Genomic DNA, 22,798 nt, shown 5'->3' with positions numbered 1-22,798 from the left:
AAGGTTGGTAATGAGGAACTAATGATCATTTTTGCCGTGCACGATTATTTTCTTGATTCGTTTAGCCTGTAAAATAGTAAAGACATGTTCATGACGATTTCCCAACCTGAGCCTGAGCTGGCAGTTTTCATATTGCTTGCTTTGGTTTGATTTGCATCTTATTCTGTCCAACCAACAGTGGAAAACCCGAAAATATCAAATGTATTATCACACTACGGGGGCCCTCGCAGAATGTGAGAGTGTGACTCTGACTCTGTTCCCCAACAACAGCAGTAACACATATTAAAGGTAGGGTAGGTAAGAATGGAGAAACTAGCTCGAGTGTGCTAGAATTTGAAACTACGCAGCCGAAAAAAATCTGCCACTTCCTTACAGAGCCCCTCCTCCAACACACACGGACGCGCACATGACCAATGGGGGCACGAGATAAGTTTGTGCACAGATGGAAGGCTGACAGGCAGGTAGGCCATCCAGTTATTTTAGCCGGGCCGGCTAAAATGATTGGTCGTGCTTTTTACAGTATTACGGCTTCCACAGATGACATTTTTGTATGTATTTATTGTCAAAGCATTTAATATATTCATTGCTATCGGGATGTTAAGAGCATTCCATGGAATATAACAAAAAGTGTTTCTGAAGTGAATTACCTACCCTACCTGTAACGGACCGTCTCCACAGCAGCGTTAAAAAAATCTTGGAGGTGGGCGTATCTGAGGCTTGGGGATTTTTTTGCGATCAACCAATCACATGAATCTCCCGCCCGCGACATACGAAGCCAAAAAGCCCGAAGTAAACTGGATATAAACTCCCCAAAACAGGCGAAAACATACCACTGTCTCTGCCACCTCCCTCCATGCCTGGCTCCTCCGGTTTATATCCCGGTAGGTCTGGTCATAAAGCACCGGGTGATTGATTCGCTACCGCTAATTTCTCCTCCATTTTTTGGAATATGAGGAAATGACCTGCGGTATGTCTCTCCCAGCATACACGCCGTTTGATTGGTTAGAGCTTGAACTGCCAGATTTGCGTACACGGGATTTGATTGGCTGACGCTTCCACCTCAGCTTCAAAAGTTGAACATTGTTCAACTTTGAATCTTGAAAATCCTGAGAATCTCCGCTCGCCTGCCCACAATGCATTTCGGCGAAAAGTGAGGGAAAGTGACGTCACCCCATTCAAAGTGAATGGGCAGAAGCGTTTCAAGATTTTTTAACGCTGCTGTGGAGACGGCCCGTAAGACTATGTTTTATCTTTGTGAGTAATAAACTTTTATATCAGATATCTGTGTCGGTGCGTGGAAGCTCCTGAATGTGAATCAATGAACATCAACGTGGTTAACATCATTTCTTGGAGATAGGCTTCAGTCATGTGTTGTGTGTGTTTGTTAAAGTGTTCCTCTGATGAATCACATCAATATGAATAGTATGTTTCTGGGCCAAAAAAAGAAAAAGATTCATATGAAAGCGCTCGCTCAAGCAGAGATGAAGCTGTCTGGAACTGGTCTCATGCCATTGGTTGTTTCATGGGAGTTGAAGTGGGAGGAGAGTGGGAAGAGGAGGGAAGGGAGAGCAGAGGCAGAAAGGCAAACAGACAGGAGGGCAGGAGGAGAAGGGGATGCTGGTCGCTGTTGAAAATCCAGGTGTGAGATCAATCCAGGTGTGAGATAAATATGATGACAGCAGAACCACACCGCTCTGACCCTGTTACAACTCCAGTACATGTCATATGGCATCTTTAAGTTCCCATGGCATCCTCTTATTCTGCGCTGTTCAAATCTGCTCTAACCTCTTAATGTTCTCTCACTTGCCCTTCTGCTCCGTCGTCTTACTCCTGCTTATTCCCTGTATCTTCCTTTCTGTTTCTCACATCCACCCACACTCGCTCCACATTGTAACTTCTCCACACTCTCCTCTCCAGCCTCCCTCAAGATATTATGATTCTGTTTAATGATAGATGAGCTGCACTCAATAGCATATTCTTCACTGCTAGAAATCTACCTTCTCCCGAGTCCCTGAATCTAATATTGTTGTGTCCTGTGTGTATGCACTGTACAATATGTGTTTGTTTAAAGTGTAGTGGTGGAGTATAGGTACAGATTAAGTCAGGCCTAAAGCTTCTCTCTCTTTTTGAAAATGTTTGTGCCGAGCTGGACACACGAGATGTGACATGATAAATAATAGAGTGTATTGTGGATGCATTATAGAGAGATACAGTAGAATAATAAAGAGGCTGCTGTGTGTTGGACACTGAAAGCTGCATTCAGATAAACATTCAGGGTGCTGCTGTGTCTGAAAGCCTCCAGGCTGCTTAAAATCCTGTTTTGTATTGCATTCATCATCGTGTTTAAAATTGAGCAACACATTTCCAAACTACAAAATACAAAGAAATCCTCAATCAAGTTCTCATAAGAAAGTCAGTCACGTAAAGAATAAACATCAGCATCAGAAATACACATTTGTTTTCCATTTTCAGGAATGCAAGTCTTTTTTAAATTAGAAGGGCAGGAGCTGAAAATGAAGTCAGGAACAAGCACAGAGGGGCTCGTCAGAAAGAAACTCACCAATGGTAGTTAAATGAAACGCCTAAAACAAACTTCTGTCTGTTTGTGTTCCTGTTGGTAAAATTAATGATAACCATTTTTAGTTTTAGTTTAAACGTTAACAAACCTTAACAACAGAGGTGGTTGATCAGAAATAAACGAAAATGGAAAACGTGAACAAAGCCTATTGTGAAGCAAAGAAGCAAATATCGCTTGTCGGATATACGCCATGTAAATTAGGACGATTGTCTCTATTGGGAAAAAATCTTTGTCATGGGGAACAACTCTGACTATTGACCTGTTTTATCTGTTAAGGTGTTCGAAAACTATAAACTACACCTGATTCCACCCAGAGCATTTTAAACAGGTTCTGTTAAACCTCTTTGGTCAAGGCACCTGTAAAGATCTCATTCGTATAACATGGTTTACACTCTTATTTCTATAAGGTGTCATGGATGAAGTGCCCGTGATTGGTTTTATTCTTTTTCATTAGCAAATCTGAACACAGCGTCAGGTCTGTGAATATTTTCCACTAACATAAATAATGTAAGGAGCAGAAATCCAGTTTAGCAAATGATGATGTCAGTGTCCTTGTTTTGAGACTTACTGTTGTCTCCCACATGGCTGCATAGGTTAGAGCCATCACACAACACCCCATGTCACCTCAGTTTGAACCCAGTGGCCGCCCAGCTGGGGCTTTAAACAAGCATATTCTCCCTGTAATGGTCTCTCCAGCTTCCTGCAGTCCCAAGACATGCAGGTCAGGTGAACTGAGGACTAAAAATAGCCCGTACGTGTGAATATTAAGCAGTTACAGCATGTGACATGAAACAGATATACTGTAGAAGATGGCACTGCGCACCACAGAGCATAGTACTTAGTGCTCCTAGCTTAGTGTTCCAGGGGCTAAACCCCCTACATCGCAAGAAAAGGTAAACGCTGTTTTGTGAAAAAAAGGGGATAAAAGTGGCTGCACTATAAAATGGCCACCTGTGTCGTGTACACACCAGCAGATACTGGTAGCAGACAGCAGAACAGGAACCTTGTATAAGACTATTAATAAAAAAACAGGGTTTCTTTCTTCTTCTTGGGTCCTTTACATATTCACAATTAACATTTAATGGCAGATTTAATCAATTATTTAGCATCATCATGCCTTCTACTGTCCTCTTCTTTTGAGCTGTTGGCAAGATCTTATTTGTAGCTGCTTCTGTAGAGTGTGTTGACATCCATTTTCAGGAAGAGTAAAGGGGTTAGATTGATGAGCAGAAATACAACACCAATTGTTTCTCTTCTGCAAGACTTTAAAATAGTGTAAAACTCATTAAAAAGTTCCTATACTGCAGTTTGTCTTCCAGGCGCATACTCGTAACAGTCCTTGACTATTTTGCAGTTTTCTTAATAACTAATATGGAGGAGTCATTAAAAGTACTGCATATTTTGTCAAAATATGGCATATGGGATTAGATTACAACTCAGTCAAGTTGATGATAATTATCTGCAGCAGCAGATGGTAATGTAGCTGAGCTCTCCAAACATTATCAAGTCCAAAGTGAGGTTTCCTAGAATATGATTAAAACTTAAATTGACAACACTTTGAGAAAATGAACTGTCTTTTCAATAGAGTGGTGCAGGAACAAGTCCTAAAACCCGGAAGTGAGTTAGCATTTTACCACTACAGGTTCCCTCGTCTCAGAGTCAATGGGATTTCTCCATAGATTTAGGAAAATAGCTGGAAATAAGGTCTGTGGTTGACACAAATTTAAGAGACGGATCACGTTTTGTTCTACGACATTAAATACATCAGCAGTGACCCCACTGGTGATTTTTGAACAGTTTACGTGTCTGAAAAACGATGGTTGTTAACAAGTGGCTGAATAGGACTACAGAAGTTGTCGAGGCCGTTGTACGTCATTACGCCGAACACATAAACACTCCCGCTAAGTTTGTTTTCCCTGTTCTGCTTGAAAGCAAGTACCTGCGCTCTTGTAAACTGTTAAAAACAAACGCTTCAACTTGTACAATTTTGAATGTGTATTTTTGAATATCGATCGTTGGCGTGACGTTGAAGTTGTGCGACCCTGCTGTAGTTCGTTTATAGCATAACGTTAGCATTTTGCTTCTGGCGATTAGATTTATGATAAAAAATTAGGGTAGACATGTGGATATTATCCGGCTGAACAAGACTTGCATTTATCAAACAGGTTTGTTTTCCACAGATCTTATTTTTTACAATATGGAGAAATCACATTGCTTTTTTGTCGAGGGAACCCATGCGCAGCTTACTTCCGCGTCGGCCTACAAAAATACATCATCCCGGCACCACTCTATTTAGTAGCTTTAACGGCATATGTGCTCTTTATGTCCTTGTTGCCTGGCTGAGGTTACAATGGAACATATTATGTAAGAGTAGAGGGTCTCTGTGACTCAGCTGAAGAGAGCTCAGTGTTATCACCCTCAAGAGTAGAATAAATGTAGAGTTCAATAAAACGTAAAGCTCAATAACTGTAACTAGTGTATATTGCTCTGCTGAAAGCACTATCCGTTATGTGGTAACACTGTGCACAGAGTGAGTCAAATAGGCTGTATACCAGACTGCAAAAGCAATGTATACAATTTACATGCTTCCTATTTCCTCTTCCAAATGACCCTGTTCCTCAGGTTCAGAGTTTGGTATTGTCTGCTTTGGGGAGAATATCTGTAAAGTTATCTATATCTTGTTCGGTGTGTTTTAGTTTTACTATCGTGGCCACGGCATTGTGATATGTAGTTCAGTGTAAGATTTGACCTTTTGATAACAACAGCGCAGCACTACCCTATAGATGGATGTATCGTACATGAAGGCTGTATCGCAATTCTACACCCCGCAGTAATTATGTTGAAATCGTGTTTTTCACTGTGATGGAGAGCAACAATTGTTGTAAGCAGAAGATTTGCAGTTGAGAGATTGCTTTGGTGTGTTATACTGAAAAGAAGAAGACTACCTCTTCTACTTCTTTAATGAGGTCTACACAATCTCCTGCGGCATAGGAGACTTATAGGAGAAAACACAAGCAGCCCAAGCTCACCAAACACTGTTCTTTTGGCCTTAAAGGTGCATCACCGTAGCTGCTTTAGTACTGACATGTAGTTACATTTTTTAGGAGTACAACAGCTGCAGGGATGTAGCTACAGCATCTCTAGGAACTGTAGCTATGCTTCAACCCCCTAACGCATAAATATGAATATAACTCCAGCCTTAACAGTGGTAATAATACCCCCTTTTAATGGCAGCTTTTTTCCAACCATTGCAACAGAGAGGGCTCTACATTTCATTGAATTTAACACATATTTAGTTTTATATGTCTTCGAGATTTATATTTTCATTACATTTATACAAATCCTGTGTAGATACAGTTTGTATCACAGAGTATTACTGTGTCTGATGTACGGCCTAGATGGTGCATTGTGTAAAAAGCATGTACATTGTCATTGTTCGTGTGTGAAGACCTCTTTGTTTTTGCATCTCATTGAAGTTAAGTGGTCCCTCGTCATGATTTGATCCTCAGAAGCAGGCCCTGGCATCAGACCAATTGCTGCTCTTCCCTCGTTTATCATATTTTCACAACATGTTTTGGACCTGATGCTGTTCCAAAGCCTCTGTAATGTGCACTTCACTTACAAAAATGCTTTGGTAAACGATCAAACCGTGGCTCTGTCTCTGTCTGCCTCTTGTTTTTCCGCAGGGGAAGAGGAATAAGCCTGGGGTGGAGGCCGCCAGTTCTCCAGATTCTGTGAGAGGTCGAGGGGAAAATAAAGCCATCAAGTAGGTGTCAGAGGGTTTGGATGGAAGCATATGGAAATCATCTACAATGTGGTGATAGTATCGCATTTTAACAGCCGGTTTTGATTGGAAAGCTAATCTTGTAACACGGTCTGAAATGTCCGCCGTGAAATGATGCCCTCAAGACATTGTTAAAAATGTCTAATTTATCAAAGGAGTTGAATACATTCTGTTCAGAAAACAGTTGAAAAGGTTACTCGTATATTCTGTTTGTATAACTCAAACACTGGATTGTAGATAAATAAGCTAAACTTCTTCACAGCATTTATTTTATTCAGTTGGAAATATACAAGCATAACTGAAAAAACACAAAGAACAATAGTCTTATCTAAAACTGTAACTTAAAAACATCTAATTTAAGAAATTAATTCACAACGCTGTCTTTTTGAGATGAGTGGTTAAGTGAACTGTTATTGTCATTATTTAAATTAGATGTGCTGAAGCGTGTTCATTTAAGGACAAACGTTACAATTTGTCAGTCATTTGTTACTTTTTTACTTTCTGTTACGTTTGACCTCAGCTCATATGCAATTCATGTTCTTTTCACTTACCTGTTGTTTTTTCTCCATAATGACCTTTCTGTGTCCTCTGGTTCATTTGTTTCCTCGTCTATGACAGAGTGATTAACCTGTAGGTCAATTCTTCTTTCTAAATTAAAGTGGTATTATTTTCCATGCTGTAAGAGTTTGGCCGAGCAAATGACAACAGACTGATCTTAAACCTTCCATCTATCCCGTGGAACCGTTCAAGCTATATATTATTAGACTCACCTTATATTCATCAGTATCTATGTTTAGAGAACTGTGCCCTGTTTTAGAATGTAACTTTATAGACATTGACATTATCACATTTTCCTATCTATTAAGATTATCTCCATGACCTTTAGATTTATGAGACAGTGTTATAACTTTTTGCTCTTTCTATGATTTCTTTTTCTCAGCACTCTTTTCATCTGTGGTGTTTTCTTTATAACTTTATTTGATTGCTTCCTCTCTTTTTCCAGCCACAATGACATGGACAGAGACTTTTGGAATAACAATGACAGCAGCAACGTGCAACAGAGGTGGAGCTCCTACCCGCCCAAGGAGTTCCTCTTAAACATGTCTCCCTATGCCCCCTACGGAGACCCTCGCCTCACGCCCAAGTGAGTCTCAGTCATGGCTGGTAAGGGACCCCTCAATCTGGGCAGGGCTGTAATGAACAGGGGCTTGTGTGCACTTGTGGAAAACTCCCACAAAGCTATATAACCAGTTAACATAAAACAATCAGGCAATATTGGCACACAAAAAAAAAACAAACATTTTTTAATTCAGATACTTGTGTGCATACGTTTTTGACAAATCAAAGGCGAAGGTTGATCAATATATCACTTTGAGCAGTGAAAAGGCCACATTAAATACCCTTAAGGGGAGCAGAAATCCTCTTTTTGTAACACTGTCTGGCCACATGTCTCTTAACCGAAGTCTCCTCTCATCCCTGGTAATCCTCATGTGTTGCTTTCAGGCGTGTCGGCAGCGTGGGGGTGTTTAGTATGCACTGCTGGCCATGCAGCTCCATCCCTCAATATTGCTGTGATTCCTAGGGCTGCCCTAACATTGACAGAAATGACAACCATTTTCTAAAGGATCTGTCTGCTGACAGCTGTATCAAATTAATGGATAAATCATATCTGAAAACAGGCTTTAATTCAGGATTGTATTTAGAGGATTACAGAGAGAATCAAATGAATGTTGGAGACCCATTTGTTACAGTTAGATTTTAAAACACACAACATCTAATCTGGGAAATATTATTAATGCACAAAGGTTTGACAGCCCCGTTCCCTGCAGCCCTGCTCGCCTCATCAGACCCTCTTTACTCTCACCTGCAGCCCATGGAGTGTTACCATGGAGACGGACAACCCTCAGAGAGCACGTCTCACCTAAAACTTTCCCCTTTATTATACCTCCCAGCCTCTTTACCCCAATTATTCAAATCTGTTTGACTCAAATGTATACTTGCCTAAGCCACTAGAGTTTCAACAAACGGTTGAGTGATGTGGATTTTTTTAAATGTCTTGTTTTTTAACGGGTTAGTTATCAGGAATTGTTCGACATTTTTGGAAATATGCCTATTTGTTCTCTGGCAGTGAGTTAGATAAGATAAGCAACACCACGTCTGGTTTGTTTAAATATAAGGTAGATGTGCTTTATTTTTATACACGATTCATATTTTATCTGTTTTTCTCCGAGCAGACGGGTCTATGATTTGACTGCCAAAAAACATAAGAGCATATTTCCCAAAATGTTCAACTGTTTCTTTAATGGGGTAGTTTCTGTTCTTTTCACTGTTGTTTTTGTGTAAAGTTGTGTGTTTGTTTTTCTCCCCTCACTTCTCTCTCCACTTGCTCTGTGTTCTCTACTCATTTGTTGGCACTACTCTCACCATCACTCATAGTACTGTAAGTGCTTCAAGGCTGCCTGATAGCCCTCCTGGGTCGGCTCTATTGAGCACTATTCTAAAAATAGTGACACCATCCTTGTGTGTACAGTACAGCGATTAAGTGTCTCTTTCATATGAACCTCTATTTCATCATCTAGATGCATATCACACATCACTGAGGAATTCAGTCAACCTGTTCATTCTCATCCTCTCTAATTACAACTCTCTTGACTCTTTCAAAACCACAAGGTAATCAATTACTCTGTGCAGAGATGTTGAAATTATTGAACAATCAGTGAGCATTACGTTATTCAGATTATTTATATTTGAGTGGCATTTAATGGGCTAATTATAATTCCATTTCTGAGATAGCATTCTGATAGCAGATCAATGAGTCAACTATTTAATTATCTTTCTGACTGTGGAGATAATTATGCTTTTATGTAGCTTTGTTTGTTTGTCACCTTTTAAAAACTCAGCTAATTCAAAGTAATTGCATACACGTGAAGAAATGCATTAGAAAAACATTTTAAAACCAAATAAAACGGCAACAAAAGTCTAGAAGTGCATTTGAAGAGCACCGAACTCCGCCAAGGCCATTTCCATACAAATATTGTATCGGCCCTGTGATTTGGATTCATTCCAAAAAGTAATGGATTCTGCTGCGGCCTGGGCTACTAGTTTAATGAAAATCAGATCAGTCGTTTTTCCTGTAATTCTTCTTACTAACTCACCAAAAAAGCAACAAGCCAAACTTATACAGAGGTTTATAAACAGAAAACAAAATGACATGTATAGTGTAGTTTGTGTGCAGTAGCATTTTTGCTCCAAAGGTAATAGACGTGCAGCTGAGAAATAAATCATGGGAGAGCTTTCAGAACTGATATATCGTGTGTGAGAGTAGTATGGCTAACAGCAGCAAGGGTAAATGGAAAATATCTAACTGTTCAGTGAGAAATCATTCATTTTACCGTCCGCCCACACTTGTCTAAATGTTGTTGAAGACATTGTCTTGTTATTCAGCTGTGTAACATGTCCTCACGCAGTGGAATGTCCTTGTACTGAAGTCGACGTTCTGTCTGTTCTCGTCTCTGTGACGTCTTTACGTCGAGGTCAGCCTTGGGTGGGTTGGGTGGCATGATTTTACTATCAATAGGTTTTACATAAACCCTCTAGATAAATGGCCTCAGGTGAGTCACTGTGAAATAAGAGTTAAAGTGTTGTCTTAACAGCATGTCAAAATCTGAAGGTGCAGCTGTGTTGTTGCTCAGCTATGTGTGCAGGAGCAGAGGGGTTGGTCATTGCTGTCCCCTATGTGTGTTGAAATAATGCCAACCTGCTCCCTCTCCAAATCCTTGTAACTATGGGGCCTGTTTAGCATCTCCCATATATTTTAAATAACAGATTTATTTGTGAAATTAGTTATTTAGCAATTTATTCAAAATATGTGTTCATATTTTGCACTATACGAGTGCATTGAGCATTGCAAATTGTCTCCTTATATAAAAGCAAGTAAACCATTGGCCATCACATTTTTGCAGTGTTGAACAGAGCTGATGTAGTATGGAAGAAGTGTTTTTCTCTCAGTCAAGTATCCACAGAAACTGTGAACTGTGTTCTCCAATTTACTCACTGCACAGTAAATCTCAGCCCAGACCTCTTCACGGCTGTTTTAATGAAGGTCTTGCTGACCGGCAGCAGCTAGTGCTATTGGTTTTGTTTACTGGACACTTGTGGCTCCCAAAGTGTCTCACTCACCAGTTTGAATAACGTTACTGATGGTTCTTTTGCTCTCGGCTCTGTTCGTCTGTGCGTCTGTCTCCCGTCTGTCCGTCTGTCTCTCTGCTTTGTATCCTGGTCTTTTCCTTCTGTCTGTCTGTCCGTGTTTCTTTGTCTCTGATCCGGCCCACTTTTCCTCCCAGTGGGGCCGGGGATAAGGGTGGGCATGGCGGTGCTGGACCCTCGCCGGGGGCCAGTGACAGCGGGGTTGGTGCTTGCTCTGGGGCGGGGCCCAGTCGCAGTGACAGCATTCGGAGCATGTTGACGGGGGGAAGCAAGGCCGGGCGCTGGCAGACCATCCAGAGCCACATGCATGCCGGAGGCCTACGGTTTAGCAAGTGAGTGGCGCATGGTGACAGGGGGCACGCATGAGGGGCTACAGGGGTCACAGCAACAGCATGGTGTGGATATCAAGGAAGAGTGAGAGTCTTTTGAAACATGGTGAACAGCGTAGTTGCATGTCTACTCAAAGATGGACATCAACAGAAGCTGTTTCGGACACCAAAGGGATGAAGATGATGTAAGGACGGGCCAGAAAGAGAAGCCAGCTGCTTTGCAGAGTGTTCCTGTGATGATGAGTAACTGAAGGTTCAAGTCTCTTGAGTACAGAGAGCTTCGTCACTCAGAAACACAATGTTTATGTCAGCTGCCAACCATCCAACAGCTGATTGTAGGACACTCTCAGACAAAGTGCATCCTCACCTCAAGTATACTGCATATTTTTTGCACATTCAAGAGACGAATAAATACAATATTTTTATATAAGACAGGTAGCCCTGATAATCAAACAGGCTCTTAAGCCCTCCAATACTAATGTGCGTCATTGATATGATGGAGCACATTTATTAGAAACAAGAAAGCAAAACTGCCTTCAGATTTTTATATTAATAGACATTATAATTTGCTTAAATGCATAATTAATGAATAATTTGTCATGTTTGACTGTTTCCACGAAGTTTCAAATAGATCTCATAGTATACAGTACGTGGCAACATGACAATTAGACTTGCAAAATACTTTTTGGACTTGAATTTGAATTGTAGAATTCTACACTGCTGTCACTCCTCCTTTCAGATCTACCTGTATTTCCATTTCTCCTCTGGAATTGGTTTCTATTTTTGGGGCATTTACCTCTCCACCTCCCCGTCTCTGTCTCCCACTCCTTAGTTCACTCTTCACTGTTGTCTTTTTTTCCTTTCTTTCTTTCTTTCTTTCTCGCTCTGACTCTGTCTCCTTGTTCTTCACCCTCCTCAATTTTCGTTAATTACAAAATCATTCAAGGTTTATAGTCATCTTAATTGACTTTCAAGCAAGAAGAATTGTGAAAGTAACCCTCTAAGTCAGTAATAGAATACAGCAGATAAAGAGGGCTCATGCTCAGGGAATATGAATGACTGCTGCGGGGGGCTTTACAGGCGCAGAAGACAATAACAATGAACACCTGAAAGCTCAGGAAAAATAATAGTCGAGGAAATCATTGTCAAGAAAGAACTCTTTGTTGTAGAGTCTTCAAATTCTTTGTCTTTGCCAAATTGACGTCACTGAACAAACTGGCAAAATGTATTAACACATGGCCTGGCTCCCAGCTGTCTGGCCTAATGCCACCATGAATCTAGCCAGATGTATTGATTTATCATAATGTCAGTTATAACATGTTTGTTGGACCCAGAGATAATGTGCTACGTAAATGTGCCATCAGTCTGTTATTCTTTATTTTTCATATGTACACTCTAAGCTACCATAGCTCCAGTGTTTGTTCCAATAACAGTTTCTTTGTCATGTTTTGTTACGCTTTAATGCATAAACATTTCATTTCACCTTTATCCATAATTTCTCATGGCACATGACAAGTCTCTTGATTTCTCAGGTGCAACACTTCATCATGTGGAGGGAAAAGTGATCTTGTGAAAATTGAAACGTATATGGCCACTGTAAAAAAAACATTGTTGCAAGGTTAGCTTAAAAATGCACAACTTAGACACCTTAAGATGTTCAGTTCATTTAAACTCAAAAAAGTTCACATGTGTTGTATATAGCGTTTTAACTTTATGGCAGTGATAACAATAAGCCTCAAATGCAGTTGCTATAGAGAAAAACAGAAGTGTGAATCAGAGCTGAAACTTTCATTGTTGCTTTTGGGAACCAAAAACGTTGGCAAAATTGACAATTAACCCTAAACTTTAAAAAAGTGATTGAAGAAAATAGAACTTGATTGTATTTTTCATAAATGTCATGGTGTTGAGTTAATGCAAAGGCATACCCCTTGTCTGTTTTATCAAACAAGCTGAATGTCTTAGTATGCAGTTGCTCATCTTTTTGACCAATTATTCAACTGGGGGTTTTATCCAAGTCTAGGAAGTGCTCCATCCAACAGATGTCTAAAGTTATCTATGCAGAAAATAAACCAGACTGGTACCTCTGAAACACTAAATGCCCAAACTCTTCTCGCCTCTAAACTTCATAACAAGTCTCAACAGAAAACATATAAATTCTTATTTTACATTCATTCTCATTTATTCAGTTTAAATATTATGCACGAGTAAATAAACATTCTCATCAAAGCCTATCCTGAGGAAAAACCTAATAGTGTGCAATGTGTGTGTGTATGATAGAAAGGCTGCATGCATGGGTGCATGTATATGAGCTCTTTACTTGATCCAGCATTGCTCTGCTCCTCAGAGGGCTTGTCTCCTGGCTCTCCAGCAGAGTTTGAGCCCAGTTAATACTGAAGAGCGAGCGCTAACACAACTCAAGTCCAGGCAGTAAATCCTCCCTCGCAGCATTAGCTGCAGATAGAGCTGTTTAGCAAAAGCTTACAGTTATCAGGCAGGGCAGTGATTGAAGGGAGGATAAGCAGTGAAGCATTATTACATGATTGTAAGAGTAGCAGACCGGTAATTATAGAGCAGACTTAAAGAACGGTGATTGAAGGTCGTGTGGAGATAGATTGATGAGAGGGCTGAGGGTGCAGGGAAGATGAATTGACAGAGGAGATGGAGAGCAGTTGAGCTCAGAAGCTCAAAGGTAAAGGAGGGAGGGAAGGGATCACAGAGCAGGAGCAGACAGGACCTCAGAGGAGGACTGGTGGGAGCAATATGTGCAAAGGTAGAAGTAGGTCAAGGCTAATTAGGGGGAAGAGGTAATGTACAGAAACAATTTAGCGCTGCAGATGGAGAACAGAGACTCAATTGAAGTGATAATGATACTTTAACTAGCTCGAATTTAATTCCACTCCAACTGCAGAGGTTTGTTTTGACACCAGTTTGGAGAAAAATAATGTAATGTTTACGCTTTGCATGCCACATACTCAAAACAGTACACTGTCATGCAGCCTAAGCTTGAAACTACACAGTTGTTTTTATCCAGATGTTAAAGAGTAATCTAAATCTTTTTGACAACTCTGTTCTTCTTTCTCTCCCTCTTTCACTGATCTTCTGTATTTATTCTCTCTTGATCCCCTCTCCCATTGAAATTCACTGCATCTATATATCGTTTTTGCCATTTTTGTCTCCTGTGTTTAATTTTTAAATTCAACATGGTTACGTGTTACCCCTTTTTTCTTTATACTTTCATCTCTTTTCAATCCTTTTACAAAACGACCTGCCCTGTCCTATGTGTCTCATGTTATCTCTAACTGTCTTCCTTGTTGTATCCATCTCTGTCCTCGCTGCTCCCTTGTGTCTGCTCAGTTTCGGGGATGCTTCCCTCTCCTCTGCCTCCACGCTGGAACACATCCCCTCCTCGGCCGTGGGGCGCCCTCGTCCCCTGGTCCGCCAGCAAAGCCTCCAACAGCCCCTCACTCACCAACCCCCCCCGGGCCCTAACGACCCCCCAGTAACCTCACAGAGCCTAGGCCAGCTGCACACAGGCCCGGGCGGCGGGGGCCATCGCGGGGGCCCGCGCGGGGTCCGGGGGAGCCCGGCTGGAGCCTCCCGGTACAGAGGAACAGGGGCAGGTCGATCAAGGTCAAATCCTGGCAGCTGGGATCACATGATGGAGCAGATCCGCCACAGAGGGCTGGATGTCAAATCGTTTTTGTGAGTTTTATCAAGTTTTCTACTCTGTGAAGCATGACCGAAAACCCTGCATTGTTGAATTCTTGAAGCTTTGCCAGATTTGGTGATTCAACGTGATATGAGGATTTTTTTGGGTATAGTTAGGGATCTTGATTTATGAATCATATGTGAAAAATTCACAATAAAAGCTAGTCAGGTCTATGTGTCCACCATCAGTGGGTAATATTGTCTTCTCTCAGAGAATATGCTGCATAGGGATTTTTTGGTTGTCTTTCAGTCCTTTGTTTGTCATTGTGTGTTTGTGTGTTTGATTGTGTTTGTTGCTAGATGCAGAGGTGTAGGTAAAACATCTGAATATAATGTCATATAATTAACAAGTGTATTGTGTACGAAAACCTAGTAACTCCAGAGTCTGAGGAACCTAAACTTATTTTCAAAAACTTGTCCATAGTACGATGTATTTGCTACTAACTCGGTGTGCCGAGCAGAATCGGAGAAGCACACATTTTTTACCAGAAACTGCTCTATTTGGTGCTTATGTCCGTTTTAATCACTTGGGCGGTTTGTTTTAGAAGACAACGACTCCCATGATTACATTCTACTTCACAACACCTCTAAACTGTCTTTTGTTATTGTTTAGATTGAGAAGCACCTGTAGTGTCGTTCGTTTAACTAATCCTAACAAACGCGATCTCGCTAAGCGGTCCTACGAAGCTGGTTATCAACTCAGTAAATCAACCAGGATTTCTCTGTCCGGTTGAGAGCGCGTTCACGTGAAAGGGACGGAGTTAGCAACATTTGACCAATCACAAACATGGAGAAGCGTGCTGACAGCGCAGCGTCATACTTCATGAATGAATAGTAAATAGCAAATCCTGCTTCGTAGTACAGGCCACTGGTGCCGCAGAGATTTTATAAAGTGAAGGAGGTTTTCCTTCTATAAAACAGCTGTGGGCAGCAGATACTGTGAGAGTCATGGACATGAATTCATAGATCAAAGCAGACTGGTTTACAGACTCTTCTGTTTTGCGAATCCGGTGCTTAAACCCCTGGCCAAAATTTCCCTAAATGAAGTCTGAGTTTGAAATATATCTTAAATAATGTATGCACTGCCATTTCTCCACATAAACATAACAGTCTGCAATGAAACGGTTGTCTCCTCTGTGCTCCACTTCCTACTTGGCGCACCGGTAACTTTCTCGTGCGAATGAGAAACTAACGAAATACTTTCACGTTTGCACTAAATACTTTTTTTTCCCTCTGTGAACCCTCCAGGGCTCCGTAGTCTCTATTAATGATCCAACAATAACATGCTTTTTATCAGAAAATCTAGAAAGAAATGACAGAAACTCAAAAAACAATAGTTACCCTAACCCGACCGGATTCAAAAGAAGTATATTCTGACTTTACTTTTACTAAAGATCATTAGTGTTTACTCTGGCTGTTTTCAGATTCATCCACTACTTATTTGGATGGTTGCTAGTGGGCTGAGGCTTCTGATTGTTTGAGATACCGAGCACGGAGGGCTCTCCTTCTCTGCTTGACTTGAATGATAGATTACAGATGATGTGCCTCATAAAGCAGCATCACGTAAACACCTCCCCTCCCCTCCTGCCCATGAACATAGACACCCACACAATACACATCCACACACAGCTTCTGTACTTTTTGCGTGTCTTCCCATTAACAGTGTCTCCAGGCCACTGACCTCCCTGCCTATGTGAATCATCATTCAAATAAGGCTGGGCACATACAGGGAGGTGGCATCGCCCACTGTCTCTGTCCTCATGAATCTCACTGGACCATCATGTCAGTTGTTGACCCTGAGGGGGGAAACACGCTGCGGGATATTATGTGATCAGTGGGGTATGAACGACCAAATCCAGCAGTTTCCCTTTCCACGTGTGTCCATGCCTGTCACAGAGTGTGGCTGCTAAGCGTCCCGCTTACATTTCAGATCGATAGAGCTGGTGTAGGTGGTAATGATTTCAGAGCCCTCTGTTTGGAGCGCGGTGTCTTTTTTGGACATCTCTACAAATCCATTCACCTTTATCGACGGGTCTCATGTTGGTACTGTTTACACCTCCCCAGTGGTCTCTCAAGTGCTAATGTGTTTCTCCTGATGTCGATACTGGTACAACAAACAACCTCTTATTAAGGAGGGAAAACACTAAAGAAAGTGCCCACAGTCTTAGGAAATTAGATCAGAAGTGTGAGACATAGAGAGATGAAAGGAAGAAGAACAGCAGAAAAATAAGGTTTAAAAAAGATTGGTCCCAGGCAAACAAATAAGACAATATCTGTTCATCCTCTTGCTATTTCATTACATTGCTTGATGTGTCCATCATTACAATTTTGTTTCAGTTATGCTACAGTATAGTATCTGTAATATATAGTAACATTTTTGCAGTATTCAAATCTTTACCGCATTCAAGGTTTTCGTCACTGTTTCATATTCTTATCACTTAACTTGTGATGTCATAGTAAAATATTCGAGTAAGTTCTAACGCTGGACCCTCTCATTCATAATCTGACCAAGTAAACATTTTAACCAAATTATGATGGCTTCAAATCTTTAAGAAATGACAGCTGTAAGTAGATAGATTGAAGGTTGTCTGAAGCAACAATAGTGTTTAATATGTGCCTGCATGCAGGTTGTTACTTAACGACTATAAATGACAAGGTGGGTTGTGGGAAAATGGTAATTTGTTATGGTCACTGTTTGCGTGGCCTCTTGAATTTACGGTGCAGCATACTTCAGTAAGAAGTCATTTAAATGAGGGAGGCATGGTTAGAGGGAGAACAACAGCTGGAAATCAACTTGAGATGTTTCTTTGCTGCAGGTTTTTGTTAAGGCCAACTCAATTTACATAGATTTATTTCCCTTTTCCTCTTTTTTCCTGTAAATATTTTCAATTGGCTTGCTATTTTTCTTTGTCTGAAACAATCCAAACCCTTCTTCTCATTTGTTGCTATTCTATTTTTTACCACCTTCATGTTTCTATGAGACGGGATGATAAAGCTTAGGAGGCATCAGTGTTTCTAAGCCTTTTTGCTAATGATGTTCATTTATGCCAAATACATTCTATGACTATTTTATCTACAGAGAACTATAAAAAGAAATACTCATGAGAAATTGAAAACATCCCTGTGTACACTGTTCACTGATGCATTATATAACCTCATATATTGTAATGATGAATTATAGGAAAAGGCTTCTCATGGATATTTCTAACGGGTTATAAAGCACATGATAAATTCTCCTGGTATCATCCTCTGTATTTTAATTAGACACATTATGCTATGAAACAATTACTATTAGAAATGCATGGTTTACCTCACTATTACCCATACATAATCATATCAGTGTTAAAGAACTAAATACAAAATCTACCCAGCAAACTTTTCATAGTAAAGCTACAAGAATACAGAACATTAGGTAATGGTGGATACAAGAATTATCTCAAATGTGAGAAAAATACAATTCAAAGGCTGGATGGCTTTTGAAAACACATGCTCACTTCACAGAGTTGGTTAAGGGATTGGTAAAGGAAAAAACCAACAGTCTCTGATCTCCTTTCATCAACAGCAAATCGATGTATTTCCTTACTTCTAATGTAGCTTAATTGGCTAGTACAAGAAAAGAGAAGAAAAGTGCATAAATATGTGTTTAAAACACATTACTGATCTTGGAAATGGTGGATAATGTTATCCAATTATGTGATTTATAGAATAAAACCATTATGCGTTTGGATTACTTAGATGTTTAATGCTATCATTAGTGTTAAAATATGCAAATCAGATGTCATTTTGGTGTCACATATCATTTGAAGGGGACGTAAAACAAAAAGCATACTATACTGTAAGTTGCATTTCAAGGTTAATGTTATTGTTCATTTTCTAAAAGCCATAACTTTAAATCGTATCAACACAACATTGGCTATAACACAGAAACTCAGTTAAATAGTTTGTATATAGAACAGCATGAATATATGTATGCGTTAAACGATGAGTGTCGTCTGTATTGTCTTTTCATCTCACTGCTTAGTACACAGGTCTTTGCACTACGGCGTAAAGTGAATGAATATTTAATAAAGATAAAATGGTATCTTCTCTTATATATGTGAAATTAATCTGTGCTGTCACTGCCTGTGTGTGTGTGTGTGTGTGTGTGTGTGTGTGTGTGTGTGTGTGTGTGTGTGTGTGTGTGTGTGTGTGTGTGTGTGTGTGTGTGTGTGTGTGTGTGTGTGTGTGTGTGTGTGTGTGTGTGTGTGTGTGTGTGTGTGTGTGTGTGTGTGTGTGTGTTGCTGTGCCTCTCCACCCGTGTGTTCTTGTGATGTCTGTCTGTCTGTCTGTCTGTCTGTCTGTCTGTCTGTCTGTCTGTCTGTCTGTCTGTCTGTCTGTGTGTCTGTCTGTCTGTCTGTCTGTCTGTCTGTCTGTCTGTCTGTCTGTCTGTCTGTCTGTCTGTCTGTCTGTCTGTCTGTCTGTCTGTCTGTCTGTGTCTGTCTGTGTGTCTGTCTGTCTGTCTGTCCTGCCTGTCTGTCTGTCTGTCTGTCTGTCTGTCTGTCTGTCTGTCTGTCTGTCTGTGTGTCTGTCTGTGTGTCCAGTGAGGGGAAGATGGTTGTTCTGTCTCTAGCAATCGGCCTGGCTGAGCAGGATGACTTTGCCAACCTCCCAGATCTACAGGAAGCCCCCACAGATGAAGACACTCCGGAAAAGAGGTATTGCGAGAAAGAGAGAGAAGATAAGAAATGTTATCAGTTAGTCACAAAAATAAAATGAGTAGCAGAGGGAACTGTTTGTCATAGTGGAGAGTTACATAATGATTTAACGATATGTCATTTATAGTCTTCTATGACTATCTTTGGTGACCATTCTTTGCTCTTCACACTGAAAATAAATAGGACTATTCTATTTTATATTTAAATACGTGCACTGAGTCGTGCACCAAAATAGACTTGGTTATACAATTCAAAGGCCAGGGGACAGCCTCCCACAGCAAATTGGATATCCCTTCAAATGGACGTCTTAAAATATCAGAAGTTTTGGTTAAACTATTTTTGTTATGTTACCTAAAACTGATCAAATCTGAAGCAGGACTGAGAGAACTTTTATGTAACCAACGTTTAAAATGTAAATGTATTCCCTTTTTTAAATCACTTGAAGCTGGTTAGTAGCATCTTTACCTTTTGGCACCTTGCAAGAAGCTGACTCTTTTTAAAACATGTGAAAATCATACATTTTCAAATTAAATTGTGATGCAATAACATTAATATCAACATGGCTTGATATCAGGGCTGTAGCAAGGGTTTAGAAATACTGAGTGTCCCCATGGTAATCAATTTTTTTCTTATATACAGTATCTTATTCATTTAACTGTAAGATGTTTCAAAGCCTCCTCAACACTGTTGTTCTATGACTTAGAAATGTTCTTTCTGTTTGTTTTCTTTTTGATGTTATTCTCAGCTTCATCTTTTCATCACATTTGTTGTCCAACTGTCCACTTGTCTTTTTTTTTTTTAAGTCATCTGTGCTCTTCATCCACCCCTTTTGTAAGTCTGCTGATCTGGGTGCTTCACTGTTTGATCTGCAAGTCGTAGGCACAGGAGAAGAAAGGCACCCTCATTATTTAGTAGTAAGGTTCCTGGCATGAAACACTCCTCTAAAAATATGCTAACCTCTCTACCAGTGATCTGAGAGCAATCTCAGAGCAGCTGTCAGAGTAAAACACAATCTCTCAGCTGGCGAACAAAGGACTAAACCGGCTGCCCTCTTATCACAGTGTTTCAGAGATAAAGTGCTTAACCCACTGTTTTGACTCTAGTGAGTGTAAACCAGGGTGTAGTCCCACATAACACTAGATTTTATAGATAGAAGTTAACATCTCTGCAGTGCATCCAAGTGTGCTTTTTTCTAACTAGGTCATTTGTGAATGTATTCTAGATGAAAAATAGCTGTCTGTCTTGGAAGCGGAGAACATGTGACTTGTTTTTGAAGTAATTGCCCCAATTATAACCTTGTTTATGCTTTTTTAAATTGAATTTAAAATGGCAAAGGGTCAGACGGGGGATGAGGACCCCCCCCCATCATCCTCTCTCCCTCTCATTGTTTGGAGGTCTGTCAAGCACCTTACTCTAATCACAGCCAGCCAGCGTGCCTCCCCCGTGGGCCAAGTCTACTAGTGTCCCTCCACTACTAATAACAGCTCTCCATCATAATCTCTGTCCGTCTCTCTCATCTCTGTCTCTGTACTTACCCGCTCAGCTCCATGCGTTTTTATGGAATGATCCGACCAAAAATATATGTGACGAGACAAGACGCTGTCAGCCAGTGAAAGAGAGACAGAAAGAGTTTGACACCTTTGCTCTCAGCTTTCTAGAAAACTATGAAAGATACAAATAGACACTCCCAAAGAGGTTTGCGATTCTGTTGGTTTATTAATGAAATCAAATACGGCTCGCAGCACAAATATCTACAAACACAACATCTGATAATAGAGAAATGATAGCACTTTGTACAACGTCATGTCTAAATATGGACAGTAAGCAAACAGACCAAGCCTATTGCTTCTATTAAGACATGTATAATTGAAGCTGTATCATCTGTTTGCTTTTTTGCAAATCTAGGGCAGCATAACAAGTTGTAAACACGACATTGACGGTGTTATGGTGAACATGTTAGCAAACACTTGCCTGTTCATACAGACCCCAGACACATAAATACATTTGCATTCATTTGGAGCCGTGTTTGTTTCCACCGTAATATAGTTAATCTCTTTCATAGCACTGTTTTCTCTTCCATCAATAACTGAGAAAAAGCTTTTAGGTATTCAGGTACTAAACCTTCCACTACATTCACCAGGTAGTTACTTACTCTGTCTGTTTGCTCTTGTGTGGATGTGTGCAGTGACTTTATCAGAGTCTTTTTGCTGGAATCAGCTACCTCCTCCTGCTGCTGCTGCTGGAAACAAGGTTGATAAAAACAGTGAGACTAAAACTTAAACACTTTATGTAGGGCTGTGAAAACTAAAGCATGAACTAAAAGAGGAACTGCAAAGTTGATGTCTGTCAGTTAATCAAAGGTTTAATTGTATCTGTTATTATCCATCCATCCATCTTCTCCCGCTTATCCGTGGTCGGGTCGCGGAGGTAGCAGTTCCAGCAGAGAGCCCCAAACGTTCCTTTCCCTGGCCACATCCACCAGCTCTGACTGGGGGATCCCAAGGCGCTCCCAGGCCAGAGAAGAGATATAATCCCTCCACCTGGTCCTAGGTCTACCCCTCGGTCTCTTCCCAGCTGGACGTTATCATTATTTTTTTTTTAAATGTTGTTTTAATAATCCACTCATAAATCACTAATCTTCATCACAGCAACCAAGGAATTTATGTTGTTATAGTACAATATTGATTTCATAAAACACTCCACTTCTTTTCCTTGTTCAAAGGAAGCAGCTTACATAACCAGAGATGTATGACTTATCTGTCGGTATTGCGAGTTTAATGGCGATGTAAAGGCAGATACTGTTGCGCGAGCACTCAGACGATGAGTAAATCATCAAAAGCTTTTCAACATATCACTGAGATATGCTCTATTTTTATATCCTTTACATTATTTATAACCTCACATGAAGAACTTTCAGAATAACTTGTTTTCGAGAGGTAAGAGTGATGTGATGGTAAAGTCAACCCTGAACAAATGTACCAAGTTCATTATTACCTGTGTGAAAAGTTGAATGTTAATCTCGGATTTAGGATGAAGAAGTATCCGAAGCTGTTGCCTACAAAAGCTTCCTTGTACTTATTACATCTCGGAGATAAAACCCCATAAGACACCAAAGCAGCTGTGATTAAAGTTGATTATATTATGATTGTCGAAGGATACATTTTGTTCCTTGCTGATCCGTTATCTACAAAGCCAGTGGTTTTTTCTCTACGATAAGTGAAGGTCCTCTTATCTCTCACGTGGAGCTTCTTATTATGCAAGTCGGTTTAGGTCACTGTGGTAGGCCGGCCAAAGCCCTGCGGTGGACTGGACATAATCACCCACCTGCAGATAACTATGATGGAAGCTCTGAAGCTGTTTGTGTTATTATCATCTCGGTAAACTGCCGTTGCGTGGCAGAGCTGCATCTTAATGAGTTCCGAGAATCACCACACACAGAGACGCAACCGGGAAATAAAAACAAGTAAACCCATAAGAGAGTACTAGCCCCGGACAAATC

At 40.5% G+C, this 22,798-nt stretch overlaps 1 protein-coding gene across 1 annotated transcript in view; it reads left to right on the top strand.

Moving 5' to 3' along the window:
* The window catches only part of syt7b (synaptotagmin VIIb), a 106,296-nt gene that overhangs the window by 63,797 nt on the left and 19,701 nt on the right, over positions 1-22,798 (top strand). Inside the window, exons 3-7 of the mRNA XM_034116172.1 lie at positions 6,265-6,344; positions 7,366-7,506; positions 10,706-10,900; positions 14,252-14,599; positions 19,186-19,299. Coding sequence (XP_033972063.1) covers positions 6,265-6,344; positions 7,366-7,506; positions 10,706-10,900; positions 14,252-14,599; positions 19,186-19,299 — 878 coding nt within the window. The remainder of the gene's footprint in view (positions 1-6,264; positions 6,345-7,365; positions 7,507-10,705; positions 10,901-14,251; positions 14,600-19,185; positions 19,300-22,798) is intronic.

Source organism: Trematomus bernacchii, unplaced genomic scaffold, assembly GCF_902827165.1.
Source record: "Trematomus bernacchii unplaced genomic scaffold, fTreBer1.1, whole genome shotgun sequence".
Taxonomy (NCBI): domain Eukaryota; kingdom Metazoa; phylum Chordata; class Actinopteri; order Perciformes; family Nototheniidae; genus Trematomus; species Trematomus bernacchii.
The sequence above is the reverse complement of the archived record's forward strand: the minus strand, read 5'-3'. Positions and strand labels throughout refer to the sequence as shown.